The 21,465-nt window shown below is 37.5% G+C and overlaps 1 protein-coding gene across 1 annotated transcript in view; it reads right to left on the bottom strand.

The window, feature by feature from the left end:
- Window positions 1–21,465, bottom strand: part of LOC137245101 (uncharacterized) — a 356,011-nt gene that overhangs the window by 214,610 nt on the left and 119,936 nt on the right. Inside the window, exon 2 of the mRNA XM_067775234.1 lies at window positions 673–980. Coding sequence (XP_067631335.1) covers window positions 673–980 — 308 coding nt within the window. The remainder of the gene's footprint in view (window positions 1–672; window positions 981–21,465) is intronic.

Genomic DNA, 21,465 nt, shown 5'->3' with positions numbered 1-21,465 from the left:
AAACTTCCAGCTTAAATGTAGCTCTTGAAAAAACACCCCCCATCAACTTTACAGTCCCACTTCGACCCATCCACGAACAAGTTAACTGGTCCCTTGCCCAGTTGATGAGGTCTCTTCCCCATTCCTCTCTCAGGTGAATGATTTGGGTGACATGATTAAACTCCTGAAAGATGTGATGATTCATATTTGTGGTCGGTGATATCTTTGCCAAGAGCTTGAAGTCCCTGATGAGAATATGTTGCAGATACATATATACTCTGAGCGAGATCAATGAGCGCAAGCTGTAGACACCTTATTGGCGGTTTTAATAAAGGGATCATTATTAAGTGTCCCTGCTCTACTCTTAATTGGTTCAGTGCTCAAACAGTTTTTAACGAAATCTAAAAAATCATTCGACTTAGCAAATACTCCTCAAAGTCGCCAAAATGGTTTGCATCATAAACTTAGACCAATTATGTTCGCTCCAAAAAAATATTTTTATATTTAATTCATACTTAGTTTTTAATAACCTACCAAATGTAAATTATAGATTCTCAAGTTCAAATAAGTTGAAATATAAGCTCCGAGCTATTTATGCCACTTTTTCATTTCACTTCTCACTTTATCTTGTTCCCTTTTCAGTTCATCCTTACCATCTTTGCCCAATAGATATGTATGTAGGTGTGTACTTACATTTCAAATATTGCTCGTTGCGTGCAATTACTTTTTCAGCATTTTTACGCGCTTGAAAAAACCATTCAGATGTATTGCCAAGATAATGATACTCCATGGATAAATCCTTGGCAAGGATGGCACCTAAGTTTGGTGCTGGCAGGCGATAAGCGAATGGGCAAAACAATCCCGACTGCGCCGGGTGTTCATTCCAGTCAAAACAATTGCCAGCAGCAAATATGTCATCGTCAAATTCGACCATTGAAAGGACGGAGGCGTGCAAGAGATTAACGTCGGCTTGTGCGGCGGGTGTAGTCATTTTGAAAATTCTGCAAAAAGGAAAATGAGTAAGAGGAAAAACTTAATAAATTTAAAGGTAACGTGTAGTAATACTTATATCTACATTAACATATGCACATAATTTCCCTTTAACCAGACCTGTTAACTAGTAACTACAAATTTAAGTGATTACTTATTATCATGGATTCGAATAGGGCTATCGAACCGAAAAAAGAAATTTAAATTATGAAGGTAAGCAAGTCACCGCTGTAATAGCTGAGTGGTTACAACAGCGGTACCAAAACATTGCAAATATAATACCCCCTGAAATGGGGTTTTCTTTTCTTTTTTTCTTACAATTTTTTTTGATCTATTCTTTTTTAGAAGCTTTTTGAAATAAGGACCAGATTATGTATGACGCCGTGACACTTTGCCTCACAATCACTTGCATTCGAAATCACCACTATATAATACCAAAAATTTCACAAAGGTAATCACAGCGGCCGCTGTGGTCTGATTGTGGCGTGCTCCGCCTACCCCACCGAAGATCCTGGATTCACGCCCTGGGCAAAGCAACATCTTTAGCAACAAGTTTTTTGAATTAGAAGAAAATTTGTCTAAGCGGGGTCGTCCCTCGGCAGTGTTCGGTAAGCACTCCGAGTGTAACTCTGCCATTCCCCTTTTCAGTGAAAATTCATCTGCCTGGCAGATGCCGTGCTGAGTCGGCATAAAACAAGCAGGTCCCATCCTGCCAATTTGTAGGCAAAATTAAAAGAGGACCACCTCGCAAATTGGGGAGAAGCTCGGCCTAAAATCTCTTCGGAGATTATCTCCCCTTACACTTATTTATTTTTACTTTCACACACTGAGCTGAATGAATGCTCTTATATCATAAAAATTCTGGTTTAATTGAGAAAATACGACTCATTGTGTTATACACAATATGCCCTTTATTTTCTGATTTCCCCGAAAAGGGTTCCACTATAAAGCGGCCGTTAAAAGTAATTAAGTGGAAATTAAACGCTTGGTTTCCTCGGAAAACGGTGCCGCTATATTACGACCGCTAAAAAATGGTCGCTATACTCACCGTCATTAGCGGCGCCGTTTTTTTGTAAAGCAGGAAGAGCTTATAAATCCAATTCCATCGATGATATTTTGACAAAATTGATCGCTGTTCCCGTTTTTCACTTGTTTTCTTTTTTATTTGTAAATAGATTTTCAATAATAAATTTGGAGTTTGAATATCTGTTTATTTTTGTGATATTTGACAAAATATTCACCGCGTTCAGAATAGCGGTGGTGAAAAACGTTGATGAACGAGTTTTACCGTCACGACGGCCGTAATATTTTATGTCCTTCCGCTATATTACGTTACGGTGAGCTTCACCGTCTTCTTAGTTACCACGTAATTACTTTTATAATGCACCATTTTGTCAACGTACTCTTCTGCTATGTAGCGGCCGGTATATAGCGGCACCGCTCTCGAGGAAACCAAGCCTTAAGAAGACGGCTCCGTGCACCGTAACGTAAAGTAACGGTGGGGCGATAAATATACAGGCGGTCGTGACGGAGCAAACTCGTTCGTCAACGCTTTTTTCCACCGCTATTCTGAACGCGGTGAACATATTGTCAAAATTTTAAGATATTTATAAAATGTATATAATATTGGAAGCAAATTTTTTAAAATTTATTTTCATTGCTCGTACGCATTTAAAAGAATAATAAAGAAACTAGAAAAACATGCGAAAACGAAAAAATTTAATTTTGCTAGTCGGCTGCCTTAAGTGTTCTTAGTTTCCAACAAAGCGGCACCGCTGGAAACGCTTTTTAGCGGTTGTTATAAAGCGGCACCGCTTTCGAAGGAAACAAAGCCTTTAGAAAAAGTAATATCATTACAATAATAATAAAATGATCATACAAACCAATAGGCAAAAAAAGAGCATCAAGATTATTAATTACATTGAGTGGTCTTCTGAAAATTGTTTGTGGTTAATTTCCAGCACGGATGGCCATACTGCTCTTAAAACTTAATTCACTAGGTGTTATACCAATTTTTATACTTAAGTGGTAGTGAAAATTGCATTGATATTCATAGGGATTCATGGGGTTGATTAGCGCAATACAAAGCTTTATAACTTGATAGCTTCCGCAATCCAATTCTCAACCTCACCTACGCGAGGGAAATCCTGTTACAAATATGAATGTATCATTCGCATATTTGGCAAGTCTGGCGATCCAAACTTTCTAAGTGAACCAGGGGCTGGGAGGCGAGATGTCATAGAAGGTTCTCCAAACCAATTGTCAACCTCACCTATCCATGGCGAATCTTGTTTCTTTGACAGTCGAGGCTCCGGCGACCCCAAGTTTCTTATGGATCAAGGGGGTGGGAGTCCGGATTGAGAAGGTTTCATGTGATCATACGAAATTGTGCCCGAGATGGTCGGGCTAGTACCTTTAAGGTGCTTTGTTATCGGAACGTACGGGATCTGTATCCGACAAAGGACCATCAATATTGATCTCACCCCCCAAAACCTTCGGGTAGTGTGTTGTTTTTGTGTTTGTAGCGATAAGTATACTCTGAAAAGGCCTTGGGGAGTGTTATTGATGTTGATGGTCCTTTTCCGGATGCAGATCCAGTACGTTCCGGTAACAAGCACCATTAAAGTATTAGCCGGACCATCTCAGGAACAATTTGGTATGATCTCATGAAACCTTCTCCATCCGGCCCTCCCACCCCCTTTATCCATAAGAAAGTTGGGGTCACCAGAGCCTCCACTGTCAAAGAAACAGGATTCGCCACGGATAGGTGAGGTTGCCAATTGGGTTGCGCTACACACCCCCTTGAATAAATTTAGTATTTTATTCGCCCCTTACGACAGGAATACCTGCCGCTGGTATATTCTAAGCCCCCTAACCCGCCGGGGTTCGGAGATATGCGCCTTCGATAAACGCCGCCACCGAATTTTACATAAAAGTTAGATTTAAAGATTTTAAATTTACCATTTCACTTGGAATAATCCCCGCGGTTTTTATTTGTACCAAAAACAGAAGAAATTATCGTTAGCTTAATGTGAAAATGTGCTAAGTGATTATTTTTTTTTTAATTGTATTTTAATGTAGTTTTAAAACTGAATTCAAAATGCAACGACCACAAAAAAAAAATACTAAAATTTTTAATTTTTACGTGTAGTGGGCAATGATGTGTAAATGCGCTAGGTCGTCCACTGTTCAAAAAAAATATGCTAAGTCAACCCGTCGATAATATCAATCTGAATTACTAGTAATTTCTGTGTGCGCGCATTTTATTTACTTATTTAATTCATTCAGTCTAAAAGTACATTCTTTGTTGTTGTTGTTGTATTAACGATAAATCTACTCCCTGAAGGCTTTGGGCTGATGTTGATGGTCCTTTGCCGGATATAGATCCGGTACGTTCCGGCAACAATGCACTATTAAGGTACTAGCCGACCATCTCGGGAACGATTTATATGACCACATTAAACCTTCCAGCCCATCCCGGCCTCCCCACCCCCTAGCTCCATGAGGAACTTGGGGTCGCCATAGCTTCGGCTGTCAATGAAACATGTTTCGGCTCGGGAAGGTGAGGTTGACAATTGGGTTGGGGAATCTATATATTGCGCGGCAACCCCCTGAGAGGGTTGCGAACACAACCCCTTAAAATTGTATTCACCCAATTGAGACATGCCTTTGGTGTTTGATAAATGCTTTGCCCTGACTTTTATCTACTTAAATTTTTATATGTCGATAACTACATGCTTTCTTACAGACTTGTAAAATTTAGAAAACATTTCACGTTTAAATTTATATAAGCTGTTATTAAAGTTAATAACACTACTGAATCTATTTGTTATATAGATGTATAGTAATAGTTATAAGTTGATTTATAGCATAATTCCTTTTTTGAGTTATTTCGATAAATAACACAGGCTGACAAAATTCAACCATTATTCAGACCCAGAAACCAGACTATATATTATTCTTTGTTTATGATGCGCTCAATCCAACTCTGACTTTGCTCTATCAGCTCTGGTTTTTGAGATATCCTAACCTAAGAGAGCAAAAAACAGCTTTTTGCCCATATTTGAGGTTATGTAGCCTTGCAGATGTTTTCTTTCACCAAAATTAAAGGATGGCATCTTCAAGCACAAGTGGCGTTGAGTTTGCTCAAATATCATTTTCTTTTGCTGAGATATCGCATTTTGAAATTTTCATGTTTCTAAAATATTCCCTATTAGATTACGAATATTATTTTATTATGGTCTTGAAATAAACAAATTTTAGTGAAAGCGTAGGTGCGGGTAATGTGGTATACCCTTTTATTTTCGTCTTTCAAATCAAGCAACTGCATGAATTTTGAATGAAAATCGCTAGATAAGTTTCTACAAGAATTGCGAATAAAGGCAGCAAAAAATCATAGCCTTATATGTAGCTGAAGGTGTTAGAGATTAAAAACTATAACTTAAAATTTATAAACGGGTTCTTGAAAAAATTGGCGGGTAATATGGAACAACATGTATGAAAATTTGGTTTAGGTATGCCACAATATCGACTCTTAAATGTTCTAAAAATAAGTTCATCACTTTGGCAAGCTATTTGAATCCCAGATGGTTATTACTCTACTGGGTATAAGAAAATGCAAAAACGCATTGCACCAATTTATGTTGCGTATACGCCCAGGTTATTTCTTTGTGCACTCAGCAAATCAGCAAGTGACCACGGCACAGATAAATTAAGTACAAATGCACTTTGCGTATTGCGGTCAACAATAACAAAAAATTTGTCTATGACATTGCTTTTATTTTTTTTTTTTAACTGAAAAACCACAGTAAATACTTAAATAGGAAATAATAAAATATGCTGTAACAGATATAATTTTCCAGCAACTTCTGAATAAAAAAAAAAAAAAAAAAACAAAACAAATAGCTTACTATTGCGAATATTGTGGAAATATAATTATTGACATTTCGTTAAATGAATATAAATTGTATTCATACTTCCGGTGAAATTTGTGGTAATTAATTGCAAACAACGAAATGTAACAATAACATCGAGAGGTTAACTTTGGTTTAACGAAAAAAAAAACATAGAACATAATTTGTGAAAATTATTGGTGATTCCGGTCAATTTTCTTAAATTTATTGGAGTTAAGTAGGCTATTTGACCTATTTTGGTTTTCAGTGCAAATAAAACAATTTTACTTCACTGTCGCAGCTCGACGTTTCGCTAGTCACCCTAGCATCTTCAGGAGCGAGATCTATATTCAACAACAAAATCATTATACATATTTTGCAGTGCATTTTAGATTTTAACAATTAAACATTGAGTTACATATGACAAAAAACAAAAACTAAAAAACTTACATTATTTGTTTATATTATTAACTAAAAAATTAACTAATTATTAGTACCGCGCGCATTGGGTATCATTGTCATACTAAAGTGCTTATAGGCATAGTGGGTACGCAGAGGCAATGCCAGCTGTGTCTTCCTTTTTATTGACTGTGTTTTCCCTTTGTTGCAATATTCGTAAGCTTTCCAAAGTGTATCTCGCTCTCCCTCGTTTGTTTTTGTCCAATATTTTTGTGTTTGTCAGATCAGCTGTGTGTCCACTGGTTGTTGTGTGTTGTGATAATGCGGTGTTGCTTTTGTTTTTCGGTATGTTGGCTTGGTGCTCTCCTAATCGTACTTTCAGTGACCTTCGGGTCGTGCCGATGTATAGCTTATTACATTCCTCGTTCTCTTTTCCTTTGCAAGTTATTTGGTATATGACGTTGCTTTGTTGTAGGGGTTCGATGGGGCTTTTTGTTTGTGTGAAGATATTGGATAGAGTGTGGTTCGATTTATATACGAGTGCAATGTTTTCTTTGTTTTTTAAAATATTTTTGCGAATGTGTTCGGTGAATTTCGGTATGTATGTTACGCTGTGATATTGCTTTGTTTTGTTTTCAGTTTGTGTTTGATGTTGGTTTTGGTTTATTTTCATAGTTTGTTGTTGTAATAAACTTGATATTGTGCTAACAAGGTAGTTGTTGCTTTTAAGTGTTTGTATTATTTTGTGGATGTTGCTGTTGTGGAACTTTTTATGGCTTAAGGCTCCATTACTGATACTTAGCATAGACTTGACTTGACTTGAGAACTGTCACTTACAGTTCTGTTAAATGAACATTGCATGTTACTGATTACTCAAAACTTAACTTGACTTAGAAGTCTGTTGAATTTTGATTTTTTTTGTAAGTTCTAAGTGACGTTTACATTTTGAGATGCCATTTGTTTGTTTCCATTTCATTTTGTCATACAAATTAACATTTATTTAAAAATAAATTTCAACGCTGATTATGATGCCAGATTGTATGCACCAAATGGAGTATAATCATGGCTAAGTTGTCAAGTTTACGCCAAGTCAAGTCAAGTCTATGCTAAGTATCAGTAATGGGGGCTTTAGGGACAAAACTTTACTTACGAAGTTTTTAGCAGTGTTTATTTTATAGTTAAGGGGTTGAGAGGAGTAGAAGTTAATCATACGCCCAGAGGAAGTGGGTTTTGCGTACCAGTCGAAAATTAAAGCATTGTTTATTTTGTGTATTTTTACATCCAGAAAGGGAATGCAGTTGTCTTTTTCTATTTGAAGCGTCAGGTGTAGTTTGTTGTGGTAGCTGTTGAGGGTGTCTAAGATTATTTGAACATCATTTCGTCGGACGATCGCAAATATGTCGTCCACATATTTGACTAAAAATTTAATTTGTACATTATGTTGCTGGTTTAATGTATTAAAAGTTTTCAATGAGGTCATCCATTATGATGTCCGCTATTGTAGGGGAGAGGGGGTTTCCCATGAGCATACCAAACGTTTGGGTGTATATCTTGTTATTATACATAAAGTAGTTATTGTCCAGCAAACAAAACTTAAGTAAGTCGCGGAATTAGTTTTTGGGGATATTTGTTACATTTTGTATTTTGTCCCATTTCTTCATTATAATATTAATAGCAAGGTGCGTTGGGATGTTGGTGAACAGAGAGACAACGTCGAAAGATACCAACACTTCATCGTCGTTTACCCGTATGCCTTTAAGTCTCTCTTCCAAATCAAACGCATTTCCTACGTTATACTTTTCGCTTATAATGGCTTTCGTTGTATTTCCTACATACTTGGATAAGTGGTAGCACGGGACTGTCACTGATGATGCAATAGGGCGCAGGGGAAATTTGGGATGTGGATTTTTCGGTAATCCGTAGAGTCTCGGAACGTTGGCTGCCGAGCACGATAGCTGTTGTTTTTCTCTTGCGCTAATGTATTTGTTTTTGTATAGCTCATTTACAATGTTATTATTTTTCTTTTGCAGGTTTTGTGTTGGATCTGCTCTGGTTACTCTGTACGTGTTTCTGTCCTCTAATAGCTCGTTCATTTTAGTGACGCAGTCTTTTTTGTAGAGCACTACCGTCTTATTGCCTTTGCCTGCTTCTGTTATTACTATTTCGTTTTTGTGTGGTTTTAGAAATGCTTTAGTTTTGTTGTGTACTTCGATGATGAATTTCTCAGCTGCGTTGTTTTTTATGTTTCTTTTGAATTGCAGTATTTGATGACTTAGTTGGTTCCTCACTATTTCTTTTTCCCTATCATCCTCTAACGTCTGTATTACTTGTTCCATTTCAGCAATTATATGTATGGGACTAAAGCTTGTGTTTGTTGTGGGTATAGTGAATTTTCTCCCAAGGGAGAGCAACCACTTTACTTCATGTGGAAAACTGATGTTAGTTTTGTTTACGAACCAATCATTTGTTGTATTTATACCGAGAATGTGAAAATGTTAGTGTTTCAGATTTTCTATTTTTGTTGTGTGTCTATCCCGTATTTCTTTTGCTATTCTCTGTCCTAGAAAGTGTTGGCTGTTTGTAAATGTGTTGAGCTCAAGCTCACTGAGGCTGAGTTTCAGTTCTCTTTCGGCGTGACGTATACAATCTTTTATTGTTTTTATGTTAATATTTGTTTGTGTGATCTCTATATTTAATATTTTTCGTTGAAACAGTAGTTTTGTTCTGTAGAGTTGTTGTCTTACCCTTATCGAAGTTGAGTTTATCGCAACATGTTTTATTGAGTTTGTTAGATGACTTGGCATTAAGTCATATCTTTTGCATTCTAGAAGAAATTTCAGATGTTCCGTTTGTTTTGCTAGTTTTTGTTTTTGTTTGCTGTAGTGTTTCATCATTATGCATGTATTTTCCTCGTGTTTGTACTTAATATGTTTGAAGAAATCTTTCATTTTGCAGTTTCTTTTTGTTGTTGGTATATAAAAAATTCGGCAGGCCTTCCGATATGATTAATTATTGGTGATTCCGGTCAAGTTTTTTAAATTTATTGGAGTTAAGTAGGCTATTTGACCTATTTTGATTTTCAGTGCAAATAAAACAATTTTACTTCACTGTCGCAGCTCGACGTTTCGCTAGTCACCCTAGCATCTTCAGGAGCGAGATCTATATTCAACAACAAAATCAAAAAATTAAAATGTAAGGCAAAATATGTATAATGATTTTGTTGCTGAATATAGATCTCGCTCCTGAAGATGCTAGGGTGACTAGCGAAACGTCGAGCTGCGACAGTGAAGTAAAATTGTTTTATTTGCACTGAAAACCAAAATAGGTCAAATAGCCTACTTAACTCCAATAAATTTAAGAAAATTGACCGGAATCACCAATAATTTTCACAAATTATGTTCTATAGGAATTAATAGGTCGCAGAAGAAATGAATATTGAAAAAAGTAAGGAAGGCTAAGTTCGGGTGTAACCGATATTCAGCTGACAGCTATGGACACAAAATAAGGGAAAATCACCATGTAGGAAAATGAACCTAGTGAAACCCTGGAATGTGTTTGTATGACATGTGTATCACACGGAAGGTATTAAAGGGTATTTTAAGAGGGAGTAGGCGATAGTTCTATGGGTGGACGCCATTTAGGGATATCGCCATAAAGGTAGAACAGGGGTGACTCTAGAATTTGTTTGTACGATATGGGTATCAAGTGAAAGGTGTTAATGAGTATTTTAAAAGAGAGTGGTGGTAGTTGTATATGTGAAGGCGTTTTTGAGATATTGAGCAAAATGTGGACCAGGGTGACCCAGAACATCATCTGTCGGGTACCGCTAATTTATTTATGTATGTAATGCCACGAACAGTATTCCTGCCAAGATTCCAAGGGCTTTTGATTTCGCCCTACAGAACTTTTTCATTTTCTTCTACTTAATATGGTAGGTATCACACCCATTTTGCAAAGTTTTTTTCTAAAGTTATATTTTGCATCAATAAACCAATCCAATTACCATGTTTCATCCCTTTTTTCATATTTGGTATAGAATTATGTCATTTTTTTCATTTTTCGAAACTTGCGATATCGAAAAAGTGGGCGTGATATAGTCGGATTTTTTACACCAATACAAAGTGAGTTCAGATAAGTACGTGGACTATGTTTAGTAAAGAAATATCGATTTTTGCTTAAGTTATCGTGTTAACGGCCGAGTGGAAGGACAGACGGTCGACTGTGTATAAAAACTGGGTGTGGCTTCAACCGATTTCGCCCTTTTTCACAGCAAACAGTTATCGTCCTAGATTCCCTAGAAGCCCCTACCAAATTTCACAAGGATTGGTAAATTTTTGTTCGACTTATAGCAATAAAAGTATCCTAGACAAATTAAATGAAAAAGGGCGGAGCCACGCCCATTTTGAAATTTTCTTTTATTTTTGTATTTTGTTGCACCATATCATTACTGGGGTTGAATGTTCACATATTTTACTTATATACTGTAAAGATATTAAATTTTTTGTTAAAATTTGACTTTTAAATTGTTTTTTTTAGTGGGCGTGGTCGTTCTCCGATTTTGCAAATTTTTATTAAGCATACATATAGTAATAGGAGTAACGTTCTTGCCAAATTGCATCATGATATCTTCAACGACTGCCAAATTACAGCTCGCAAAACTTTTAAATTACCTTCTTTTAAAAGTGGGCGGTGCCACGCCCATTGTGCAAAATTTTACTAATTTTCTATTCTGCGTCATCGCTTTATCCGTTTTTGGTAATGAATTATCGCACTTTTTCGGTTTTTCGAAATTATCGATATCGAAAAAGTAGGCGTGGTTATAGTCCGATATCGTTCATTTTAAATTGCGATCTGAGATGGGTGCCCAGGAACCTACATACCAAATTTCATCAAAATTTACTCAAGTTATCGTGTTAACGGACAAACGGACGGACGGGCAGACATGGCTCAATCAAATTTTTTTTCGATACTGATGCTTTTGATATATGAAAGTCTATATCTATCTCGATTCCTTTGTACCTGTACAACCAACCATTATCCAGTCAAAGTTAATATACTTTGTGAGCTCTGCTCAACTGAGTATAAAAAAACCACTGCAAAATGGGCGTGGGTATTCGAAATGCAAACACGCAATTAAATTCGGGTGAAGTGCTCTGAACGTCCCCCTTAAACAAACGCAATTAGTTTAATTGAGGTTTCACTATTCTTTTGTTATGTATTTATGTGGGCATGCATTGTATTTGTTAGAAAAGTTGTGCGCGCAAGCAATCAGCAATTGAATAAAATCTCAGTGACAAAGATGGCGAAACTTTGCAAGTGGAATAGTCTGTAGTAAGTGAGAGTGAGACATATAAGGTAATTGCAAAATTAAACGTAAACAAGTTATTGTTATTGGTATACTTACTTACTAGCTGAGCTGGCACATAACCGTTTAAATGTTTATGGTCGTCCAACAAGGCGCGAAAGTTTCTTCTGTGTTGGGCTTACTGGCGTCAATTGATCACACTAAAGGAACTTCAAATGTTTTCCACCCGATTTTGGCGGAACGGTTGTTGCCCTCTTCTTCTGCTTCCATTACCGGGTCTGATAAGAATACTTTTTTAGGCGGAGCATCATCTTCCATTTGCATAAAAAGGACTAGTCAGCGTAGCCGCTGCATTTTAATACGCTGGGCTATTTTGTTTTCGGCGGAAAGCTCATAAAGCTCGTCATTAAAATTTCTGCTGTAATCGCCGTCGCCAATGCGTACAGGTTGGTAAACTTTACGATGATCTTTTCTCTCGAGCTCTCTCAGAGAGCCACTTCATCTGATGTTGTCATGGTCCATGCTTTCGTTTTTCATGACGGGTACGAAAAGTGACTTGCAGAGCTTTACTTTCAATTTCCTACCTAGTCAAAAGTAGCATTTATTGTGAGGAGTGATTCCTCGTTGGATTTATGTCTACCTACAGTATACCTAGAGTGGTTGCCATTATCTTGCTTGTTGCCAGCAGATTTTTTGTTATGTCCTCTTCCACCATCGAATACATAATTTTCGCTTCTTTTTCCAGTTTGAAATAAACGGCATATAACCAGCTCCTTTCTTTCTATCGAGGGCGGATTTAAAATCGACGAAGTGGCGTTATGTGTTAATTCTTTTATCGCTGGTTTTTCCAAGATTTTGCGCAAAGTAAAAATCTGTTCAAATGTAGATTTACCATGTCTGAAGCCGAACTGTTAAGGTTCAATTATCAGATTTATGATGGGTTAATTCTTTCATTAATTCCATTATCACCGATTGCGGGATCGGGTTTTCAATCCCTGGGCGGTACGTCGCTGACTCAATTTTGTTCGTTTAGGAGGGCAGAGAAGTGTTCTCTCCATAATATTGGTACTCTCTGGTCATTATGTTCAAGGCCGACGTTTTTGTTCTAACAAAAGTATGCCCCGGCTCTAAAACATTCAGCCTGTGACCGAATTTTTTGATTTAATTTTAAAACGTTATTCCCTATGACGAGCAGTTCAAGCCCACATCTCGCTTCCCTTTCCAAATTGCAGTAACGGTCAAACACCCTGCTTGTTGCGCTCGCTTTTTACGCCACCCTTTAGGCAGCGTCTTTTCTTTCGGTTGCAATGCGTCATTTTTCATCGTACCACTTTTTTCCGTGGTCGGCGGCAACCAATTTTTTTCCTCGGCGGCGCTAGAGATGTGTTTCTGCATACCGCCTTGTTTACTTGCACTCTTATAGAGCAAGTATCAGATTCGAGTTGCAAATCATTGGCAGTCGGTTGAAATTGCAGCCTTTCGACGTCTAGCTTTCCTTGTATTTTTTTGTTCCCTGTTTTTAGCTGCGCAAAGTCGGGTGGGTATTTCGGCTAAGTCGATATAGTGATCCATGTCGATGTTAGGTCCCCGGTTTATCACAACGTGGTAGATTTGATTGGCGTGTGTCGGCAACTTCCGGCAAGTCTCCGGAGCTTTAGTGCTGTTGATTATTTCTACTACTTGTGATAACTAACAAGTGCGTTGATGACCTGTGACAGTTGTTCGTTTTTCCAGTCAGCGCAAACAATTTTGAGTTGTGGTTACTACAAAAACATGCCGAGAACAATTACGAGAATATTGCGCATATCAGTATTGCTCACTCTTTTTGAATCTAGTTCACTCCGGTACAACATCGTTCTGGTACCAGCACGACTGCAGCAGGAAATACTTCGTTTGGCCCTTGGAACCCGTGGGTTATCCGATTTTCTTTCAGCCCAAAAAAATTACTTACGAATCGAGTTTTGCTATGAAAGTTGTTGGCGGGTGGCAAAAAATCGGCACGTCGTTTGTCAGATGTAACGGTTAATAAACTTTCCGAACAACCGTACCTGGAATATTTCTAAACATATATATCTATATTCCTCATTCAATAAGGATTAAACTTCGTTTACGTTACAACTTTTGCTGATATTAATCGCCCAGATAACTCTGGTTAACAACCAGAGAAGTCTAAGGAATCTTTATTTATACCTTTCGCAGCTTTAAAAAATATTTTTGTGCAATCCAAAATTAATAATCACCCCGAAAAGGGTCAATGCTTTTTTTTTTTTAATTATTTTCATTAAAAGCTCCTATCATAACAAAATATTGTAACGAATCTTGTGGTGCTCTTGGTAATTATGCACCTTCTGCTAAAGTTCGAATCGCTGAACTGTCGAATAAATAACTCCAATATTCTGTATTCCAAAATGGTCTTTATTTAGACTACTTTGGGAAGTAAAATTATACTTCACTATCACGTATTTCACAAAAGCGCGTTTAAATGAAACTTATTAGTTATTCCTCAGCTTGCGCTGCTTTTATACTCTCTGTTGCCTCGTTCGAATATTTCGCCTAAAGTCTACACTTTTCACGAACATGGAACAGTTGTATCGCATACTTGGTGATTTAGCTATGTGCGTGTGTATGTATGAGTAACAACTTCTGCTCTTAGCTGATGACTACATATGTGTATGTGAGACAATCTCTTTGATTTAAGCTGCTGGTTATGTGTGTCGCTTTCTATGTAAGTGTGGCTGCTTACTATAGTGCGTACATGTATATAAGTGTGGCTGCTTGCTGTTTTTGTTGTTGTGATCATTTATTAACAGCATATTGATGCTAATGTTCGCTACAATATATCAGTTATAACTTCTACCTTGTATGGTTTGTTTTGACTAATACTAGGCAAACCAATCTCAACAACCTTTTCAAAAATATTTGGGAAAAAATTTACGCAAATTTCATGATTACATATTAGTAAGGGTCGTAGGCTAGTTAGACCTAATTATGTTTGGTGCAAATAAACGCTTTATTTCACCTTCTTGCCCAACGTTTCGCTGAATATTCCAGCATCATCAGGGGCTACACTATTTATTTTTCATAAAAGATAATAAACATTATTGTATATGTATAAACATTCATAACATTTAACATGTAGAACAACCAATTTGACTTATAAATAAATAAATGTAAGGCGCGATAACCTCCGAAGAGATCAAAGGCCGAGCTTCTCTTCCAATTTGCGTCGTGCTCCTCTTGATTTTTCCCTACAAATTGGCCGGACGGGACCTACATGTTTTATGCCGACTCCGAACGGCATCTGCAAGGCAGATGAGTTTTCACTGAGAGCTTTCATGGCAGAAATACACTCGGAGCGCTTGCCAGACACTGCCGAGGGGCGACCCCGCTTAGAAAAATTTTCTTCTAATTGAAAAATCTTATTTCTAAAATTTTGATGTTGCTTTGCCCGGGAGTTGAACCCAGGGCATACGGTGTGATAGGCGGAGCACGCTACCATCACACCACGGTGGCCGCCATATTCGCTGTATTGATTTTATACTTTCTTGGTTGGGAGGATAAAAAATTAATCAGGCGGCCAGGAAAGGACAAGGAAAAAAGAGAATTGACCAGATACAGATTGGAAAGCTTGCACATATTGAGAAATAGAGAAAACACGATCAACAAAAAAGAAGACTACGACTGCATAGGCGCTGCATACATGTTATGTTTAAGTAATAATTTTAGTATTGACAAAACTACCACGCAAGGTGGTACGGATGATTAATCTTTAAGTGTTCATACTGTTTATTGTTATTGTAAGTCAAATTGGTTGTTCTACATGTTAAATGTTATGAATGTTTATACATATACAATAATGTTTATTATCTTTTATGAAAAATAAATAGTGTAGCCCCTGATGATGCTGGAATATTCAGCGAAACGTTGGGCAAGAAGGTGAAATAAAGCGTTTATTTGCACCAAACATAATTAGGTCTAACTAGCCTACGACCCTTACTAATATTTAATTAAAACTGACCGCAAAAACAACAAAATTTCATGATTACAATTTGCAGCTTCCTGAATTTTTTCGAGTCAGCAGTTTTGTTGTTCAATCAATTTAGTCCAGAAAAGTTCAATTTATTAATCTTTCACAATTCACATTGATTTTGTACAATTTATTTCCAGGTGTTTTTAATTTTCTTCCACACAATGTGAACATTTCTTTTTATATGGGAGAAAATCTAAAGCACCCTTCGGAAAAACCTATAACTTATTATTTGTAATATTAAAATTGATTGAGATATAAAACTGTATACTTAAAAAAATTCAGGAAAATCCAAATGTGGAATTCAAAGTTTTGGTAAAATTTTCTCATACTTTTTTTTTCTGTTACTCAACTTAAAGAAGTTTTGTCTTAAAAGAATAATTCTAACAACAAAATATAGTTAGCGCTATTTGATAAAAAGAAAAGCTACTGCAATTCTCCTGTTTGCTACTGTATGTATTATCTCACACACATACGTATGTACATATGCATGAAACACTGCAGTTAAGGCAAAATTGATAATCCCTTAAATCATAACCTACAAATTATCTTTTTAAACCCATAAATATTGGAATTGTATTTCCTATAGGATTTATGGGATACAAAATTTTCAATAAAGGAGATAAAGTAGTAGTCAACGCTGCTAATATTTTGTAAGAAAATTGTATACGGAACAAAAATATAAAGTTTGAACGCACATTGCCGATCTTAGGTAAAGATCGAATATCGAATGCCCATTTATTACACTTCACCTTTATATTTTTGTTTCCCAGAAAAAATTCTACAGTGGTTATGCCAAAATTTGACTATCAAGGTCCAACTAGATTATGTGTTTGTTTAAATAGACATTTTTATTTTCTCTTGGTCTATTTATATAAAAGAAGTACTATACAATTTTTTATCTTCTTTTCGTTTTCTCCTTTTGTAGCTTGAATTATGAACAAGATTTCGTGTTCCTAGTTCATTGAGTACATTGAGTACTGTAATAATTCAAATTCTTGAATTCTAAATAAGCTTTTCATACCTCTAAATATCTCTATCCCTGTCCCATCTAGAAAAGTCTTTAATCCAAATATTACAACCTTATAGAGCTCAAAGTGGCAGAACATACATTACACGTGTTTCTGATGGTTCCAAATTAACGGTAGAGGTCGGGCTGCTGTTTAATTTGTCTATCCAGAAATAAATAGATCCTATCGGCTGCCAGATTACTGCAGCGTCTTTCCGGTGGAAATTATAGCCGTGGGGAAACAGCAGGAATTTTGGAGTAAGCGAACTTAAATTGCAGTCGCGTCAATATATATATTGATATTCTGGCAGCGATTAAAGCAATAATCTCACACAGCACTTTATCAAGAAATGTCCTGGAATGCAAAGAAGCATTGGAAAAATTTCGCTGATGCCGGACCACACATATGTACTAGGTTCCCGGTGATAAAGCAATAGAAGGTAACGAATAGGCCGATGAGTTGACAAAGGAGGGTACAGCACTCGCTGAATCGACGGTGAACATCTCAATACGTTTGAGACAAATCAAAAGGAGATAGGAGTTGTATACGGTCCATCAATCAGGAAAGGTGTTGACAGAAGCGCGGATCTGTCAAATTTCTAAGACCACGTACGAATTTTTCGATATTAGACTCATAAGGAGCTAACATTACTGAAGAGAGAAGACTTAAAAAAAGCTCACCATGGACATCCTGGCTGGACACTGCATTCTAGTCACATGCTTAAAAAATATGCCTCGTCACTAAGAGCAGATGTACGCAGAAAGAAACGGTTGAGCGCGTTCTGTGTTCGTGTCCTGCACACGCAACGTCAAGGTTTCGGCTATAAGGGGCGCAAAGTTGCCAGAACCCTAGGCATCAGTAAAGCCAGAAATCAGTCTATCTTAGCACTTATCTAGATAATTTTTGCCAAAATTGCAACACTACCACCTCTTTTGTCCGTCCTATCATTTCGAATAAGTGAATAGTTGTCTGTGTTAGTTCAAATATAATTAAGTTTTAATCGAACCAGGTTTCCGACACACAAATAAATTGGTCAACTAATCTTATAAGCATTTAGGCTACGGGCATTGAAATGAACAGAGTTACGCTCCCTGTTCTGGCTGCATATTACATTGATCAAAGCAAGCACTAAGTACACTTTCAGCAATCCATTAGCTACATTTAATTATTGAGATAATAGCACGCATAAAAGAAGCTGGAAATGTATAAATATGCAATGTAACTGGTTATGCGTTTTCCTTATAACAATTTCTTGAGTTGAACTTAAAGGATAATCTTTTTGGTGAGGTTGAACTGGCCGGTTAATTGGGACCTCACATAGACTGAATGAGTCCGCAGTGTTGCAGAAGTTTATTTTAATGACCAACCTGAAAAACGCTCTCAAAAACCAGGACCTCTGTTATAAAATAACTCCGTCTCTTGGAAAGTACTAGAAGCTTTCTAGGACTTTAACCACTTGCTGCTTCTAGACATGATTAATAGCCAGTTTTATCCTGGTAAGCGCAGGGCACGAGCACAAAACCTAGTCGATCATTTCCTCCTCCAACCCGCACTCCTACATCTGCTATCACTGACCAAGCCTAATTTAAAGGCATGTGACGCCAGAAGGCAGTTTCCAGTCAGAATACCCGTCATGAGTCTACAGTCCACAATTTGTAATGATAGGAACAACTTTTTTCATCTAAGGTTGTAAGACCTTCACCTTCTTCGACAATTTACAGCCTCGCGCTTGAACTCACGCCTTTCCCGCTTGGCCAATAATGTGCACCTCTCGCCTTCTCTTAATCTCGCCCATAATCTGAACCATCTACGGAGCAAGCTTCAAAGGGTGCGCCCATTTTAGCTAGTTCATCTGCTTTTTTATTCCGATCTATTCCTATATGCCCTGGGCCCCAATACAGATTAGAGATATACGCCGCCGATAAACGCTGCCGCCGAATGTCAAAAATATCGGCGCGGTGGCGGCGGCGGCGGTGTTCGGCGCGTTACTATATTTTCTACTCTTTTAAGACTGTCTAGGTCATTTATTGTTCATCTCGAAAATTGGTCTGATATGGTCGAAAGGGGTATCAAGGGATGCGCATCACTGCCAGTTATAAAAATCCAATTGCTAAATTTAACACTTTCCTACCATTCAAATGTTATTTGAGCAAACACTTAAAGAAAAGTTATATAATAAATTAAAATGCTCACTTGGCACAATTATTTAAAAAAATGAATAAAGAACCATGAATTTAAATAAAATGTCCCAAAATACCGAACATATTTTCAAATTGTCCTGAAGTTGTTAAAAAAGCAAGTTACCCGAAAAAGGTTCCGAATTTTAAATCCCGAGTGGCTGAAAGAATAACCCAAATCAGTGATGCAAAAATCCTTTATTAGGTTAGAGTGGCTGCCTCCGCTGTCCGAGCGGAGACTTAAATCCTTTAGTAGGCTCCAGTGGTTTAAATTCTCCTTTGAAATGATTCTCAGCTCACACTTAAGTTACATATACATATCTTCAACACGTATGAGAAGGGTTTGAAAAATCACTTTATTTGCTTAACTAGCGTCTGAAATCTTAATTTTGATTTTCACACTTCATCATTCAATACCCAAGTCTCCCGGTTTGACATTTCCTAAAGTTGGCGGCCCTATCCCCAACTAGTCCCTTGGAGTAAATCACATTGGATATAGCCTATCAGCCATGTTTAAATATGACCACCACGTGACGGCTCCAGTTACAAATGTGAATACGTAGGCATATTTTTTTAACCAGGTTAGGCTTTGTCCTTCGCAAGAACACTGAAAGTGGTGAAGCAAAAGCTTTCTCAAGACAGTCGAACAAATTACCGGGTGTTCTACTACCCTAACATAGGGGATAGTCCAACTAGTCTGAAAACTGAAGGCTCTTATATCATAACGCCGAAAACTAAGACTATTGAATTTGGTCCACATTTTAAAACTTTTATCCACGGTCCTTGTAAAGTTTAAATTATGTATATGCTCCAAGGATTATACGATTTTCAGCCATGCGTTACGCAATGATATCCACTTAGACTGCTTATGATTTCGAGCGCGGCATCCTTGGCCGAATAGTTACTCCCTAACGTTTCAAGGTGTTTTTTTGGAGTAGCTCGGAAGCATAGCGCGACAAAAACATCCATCAGAAAGTCTTCGGAGCTACACCTAGAGCTTCTAGGAAAGTGACGTCGACGAAGGTATGAGTTCGAAGTCGCAGCCCTATAGCTTCTGGGCTGGCATATGGTATTGGCCAGGATGCGTGGTAGTGACTGGTGGTCGGGATTGCTACAGTTCGCACGTTGGGAATTGTAGCTCCTAGAAGCAGCCGAAAGCGCGATCAACAATAAGCCAGCATTGATGCTAATCGTTAAAACTGTGTCACTAGAGTCATGACTATTAGTAGATAATTGATAGCAACCGTAAGTCGTGACCAGCATGTAGCCACAAATTATTTAAAGAAATCGGGCCGACGACGGGTATTATAGTTAGCCCACAACATCTCCTTCGGTGAAACTAAACTACAAAAGTTTGACCATTTTAAGTATTTCTCCCTCTCTATTCCCGAAATTTTTTGAACGATCCGCGAGATTGGGAGGCAAAAACCGCGGATCTTTCCGAAATGGCCGATACGTCGATTTCCTTAAATATATAAAAACAAAACCTTTCCAAATATTATTTTTTTTAATTTTCGCTTTACAAGCCTCCCAGATACTCATCCGCAAGTTAATGATATTGTTCCAGATCGTCAAACATACCATTGACGTCAGCAATTTGTTTCCATATTCATTAGTTGTGGACAGTGTGATACTCTGAAGTCCAGCCATTCAATTCAGAGGTTTACGCCGATCACTTTGTCGGTGCGCCGGTCACGCCGCCGCCGCCGGTATATAATAGGGTCTACGCCGCCGCCGCCGATTAACTGACCGGCGTAAACCTCTAATACAGATATATGCTTCTCCTTGTCGCGATTCTTTCCAGCGACTGCCTACACTATAACACGCATTTAGGTGCTGTGCTATGCGAGATTATTGCCTTAATTGCTGCTTGACTGTCAATATAAAAGTTAACACGGTTGCAGCTTAAGCTATTCTCTTCCAGGGTTTCTACTGCTTTGGTTACGGCTAATATTTCCGCTTGGAAAACGCCACAGTAACCTGGCAGCTTATAGGATCTGTTTATTTTCAGATCAGCACCGTATGCCGCCGTTCTTTCACTACTTTGGAGCCATCCGTGTACACGTGTATTCACTTGTTCGCAATTTGAGCACCCTTGCCCAACCACCAACCATCGTTAGCTAAATCAGTGATAAATTTTCACCATGACTACAAAAATAGCAAATAATTTTCTTTCTGATCATATCGCTGAGTTCTGAAAGCTTTTTTCTTGCCATGAAAATTTCCAGCAAAACTGTTAATCATGATAATTTTATGAATCTTGCTTAAATTTAGATTAGAGAAGCCATTTAAAAACTCTCTTACTGTAATCATATGCATATAAAATTTACGAGAAAGTATTTGTGTAGGAGAAATGGCGTGATTAAGAATATAAATTGAGGCAGAATATTATTTGGTATACACAAATGCACACAAATGCACACACATACATGCCAGCAGAAACGCTGATTAATCGTATGCTAAACAAGTAAGGAAAACTAAGTTCGGGTGTAACCGAACATTACATACTCAGCTGAGAGCTTGGGAGACAAAATAAGGGAAAATCACCATTTAGGAAAATGAACGTAGGGTACCCTGGAATGTGTTTGTATGACGTGGGTATCAAATGGAAGGTATTAAATAGTATTTTAAAAGGGAGTGGACCATAGTTCTATAGGTGGACGCCTTTCCAAGATATATCGCCATA

The sequence above is a fragment of the Eurosta solidaginis genome, chromosome 3, assembly GCF_040869045.1.
Source record: "Eurosta solidaginis isolate ZX-2024a chromosome 3, ASM4086904v1, whole genome shotgun sequence".
Classification (NCBI taxonomy): Eukaryota; Metazoa; Arthropoda; class Insecta; order Diptera; family Tephritidae; genus Eurosta; species Eurosta solidaginis.
This window is presented reverse-complemented; position numbering and strand designations above follow the sequence as displayed.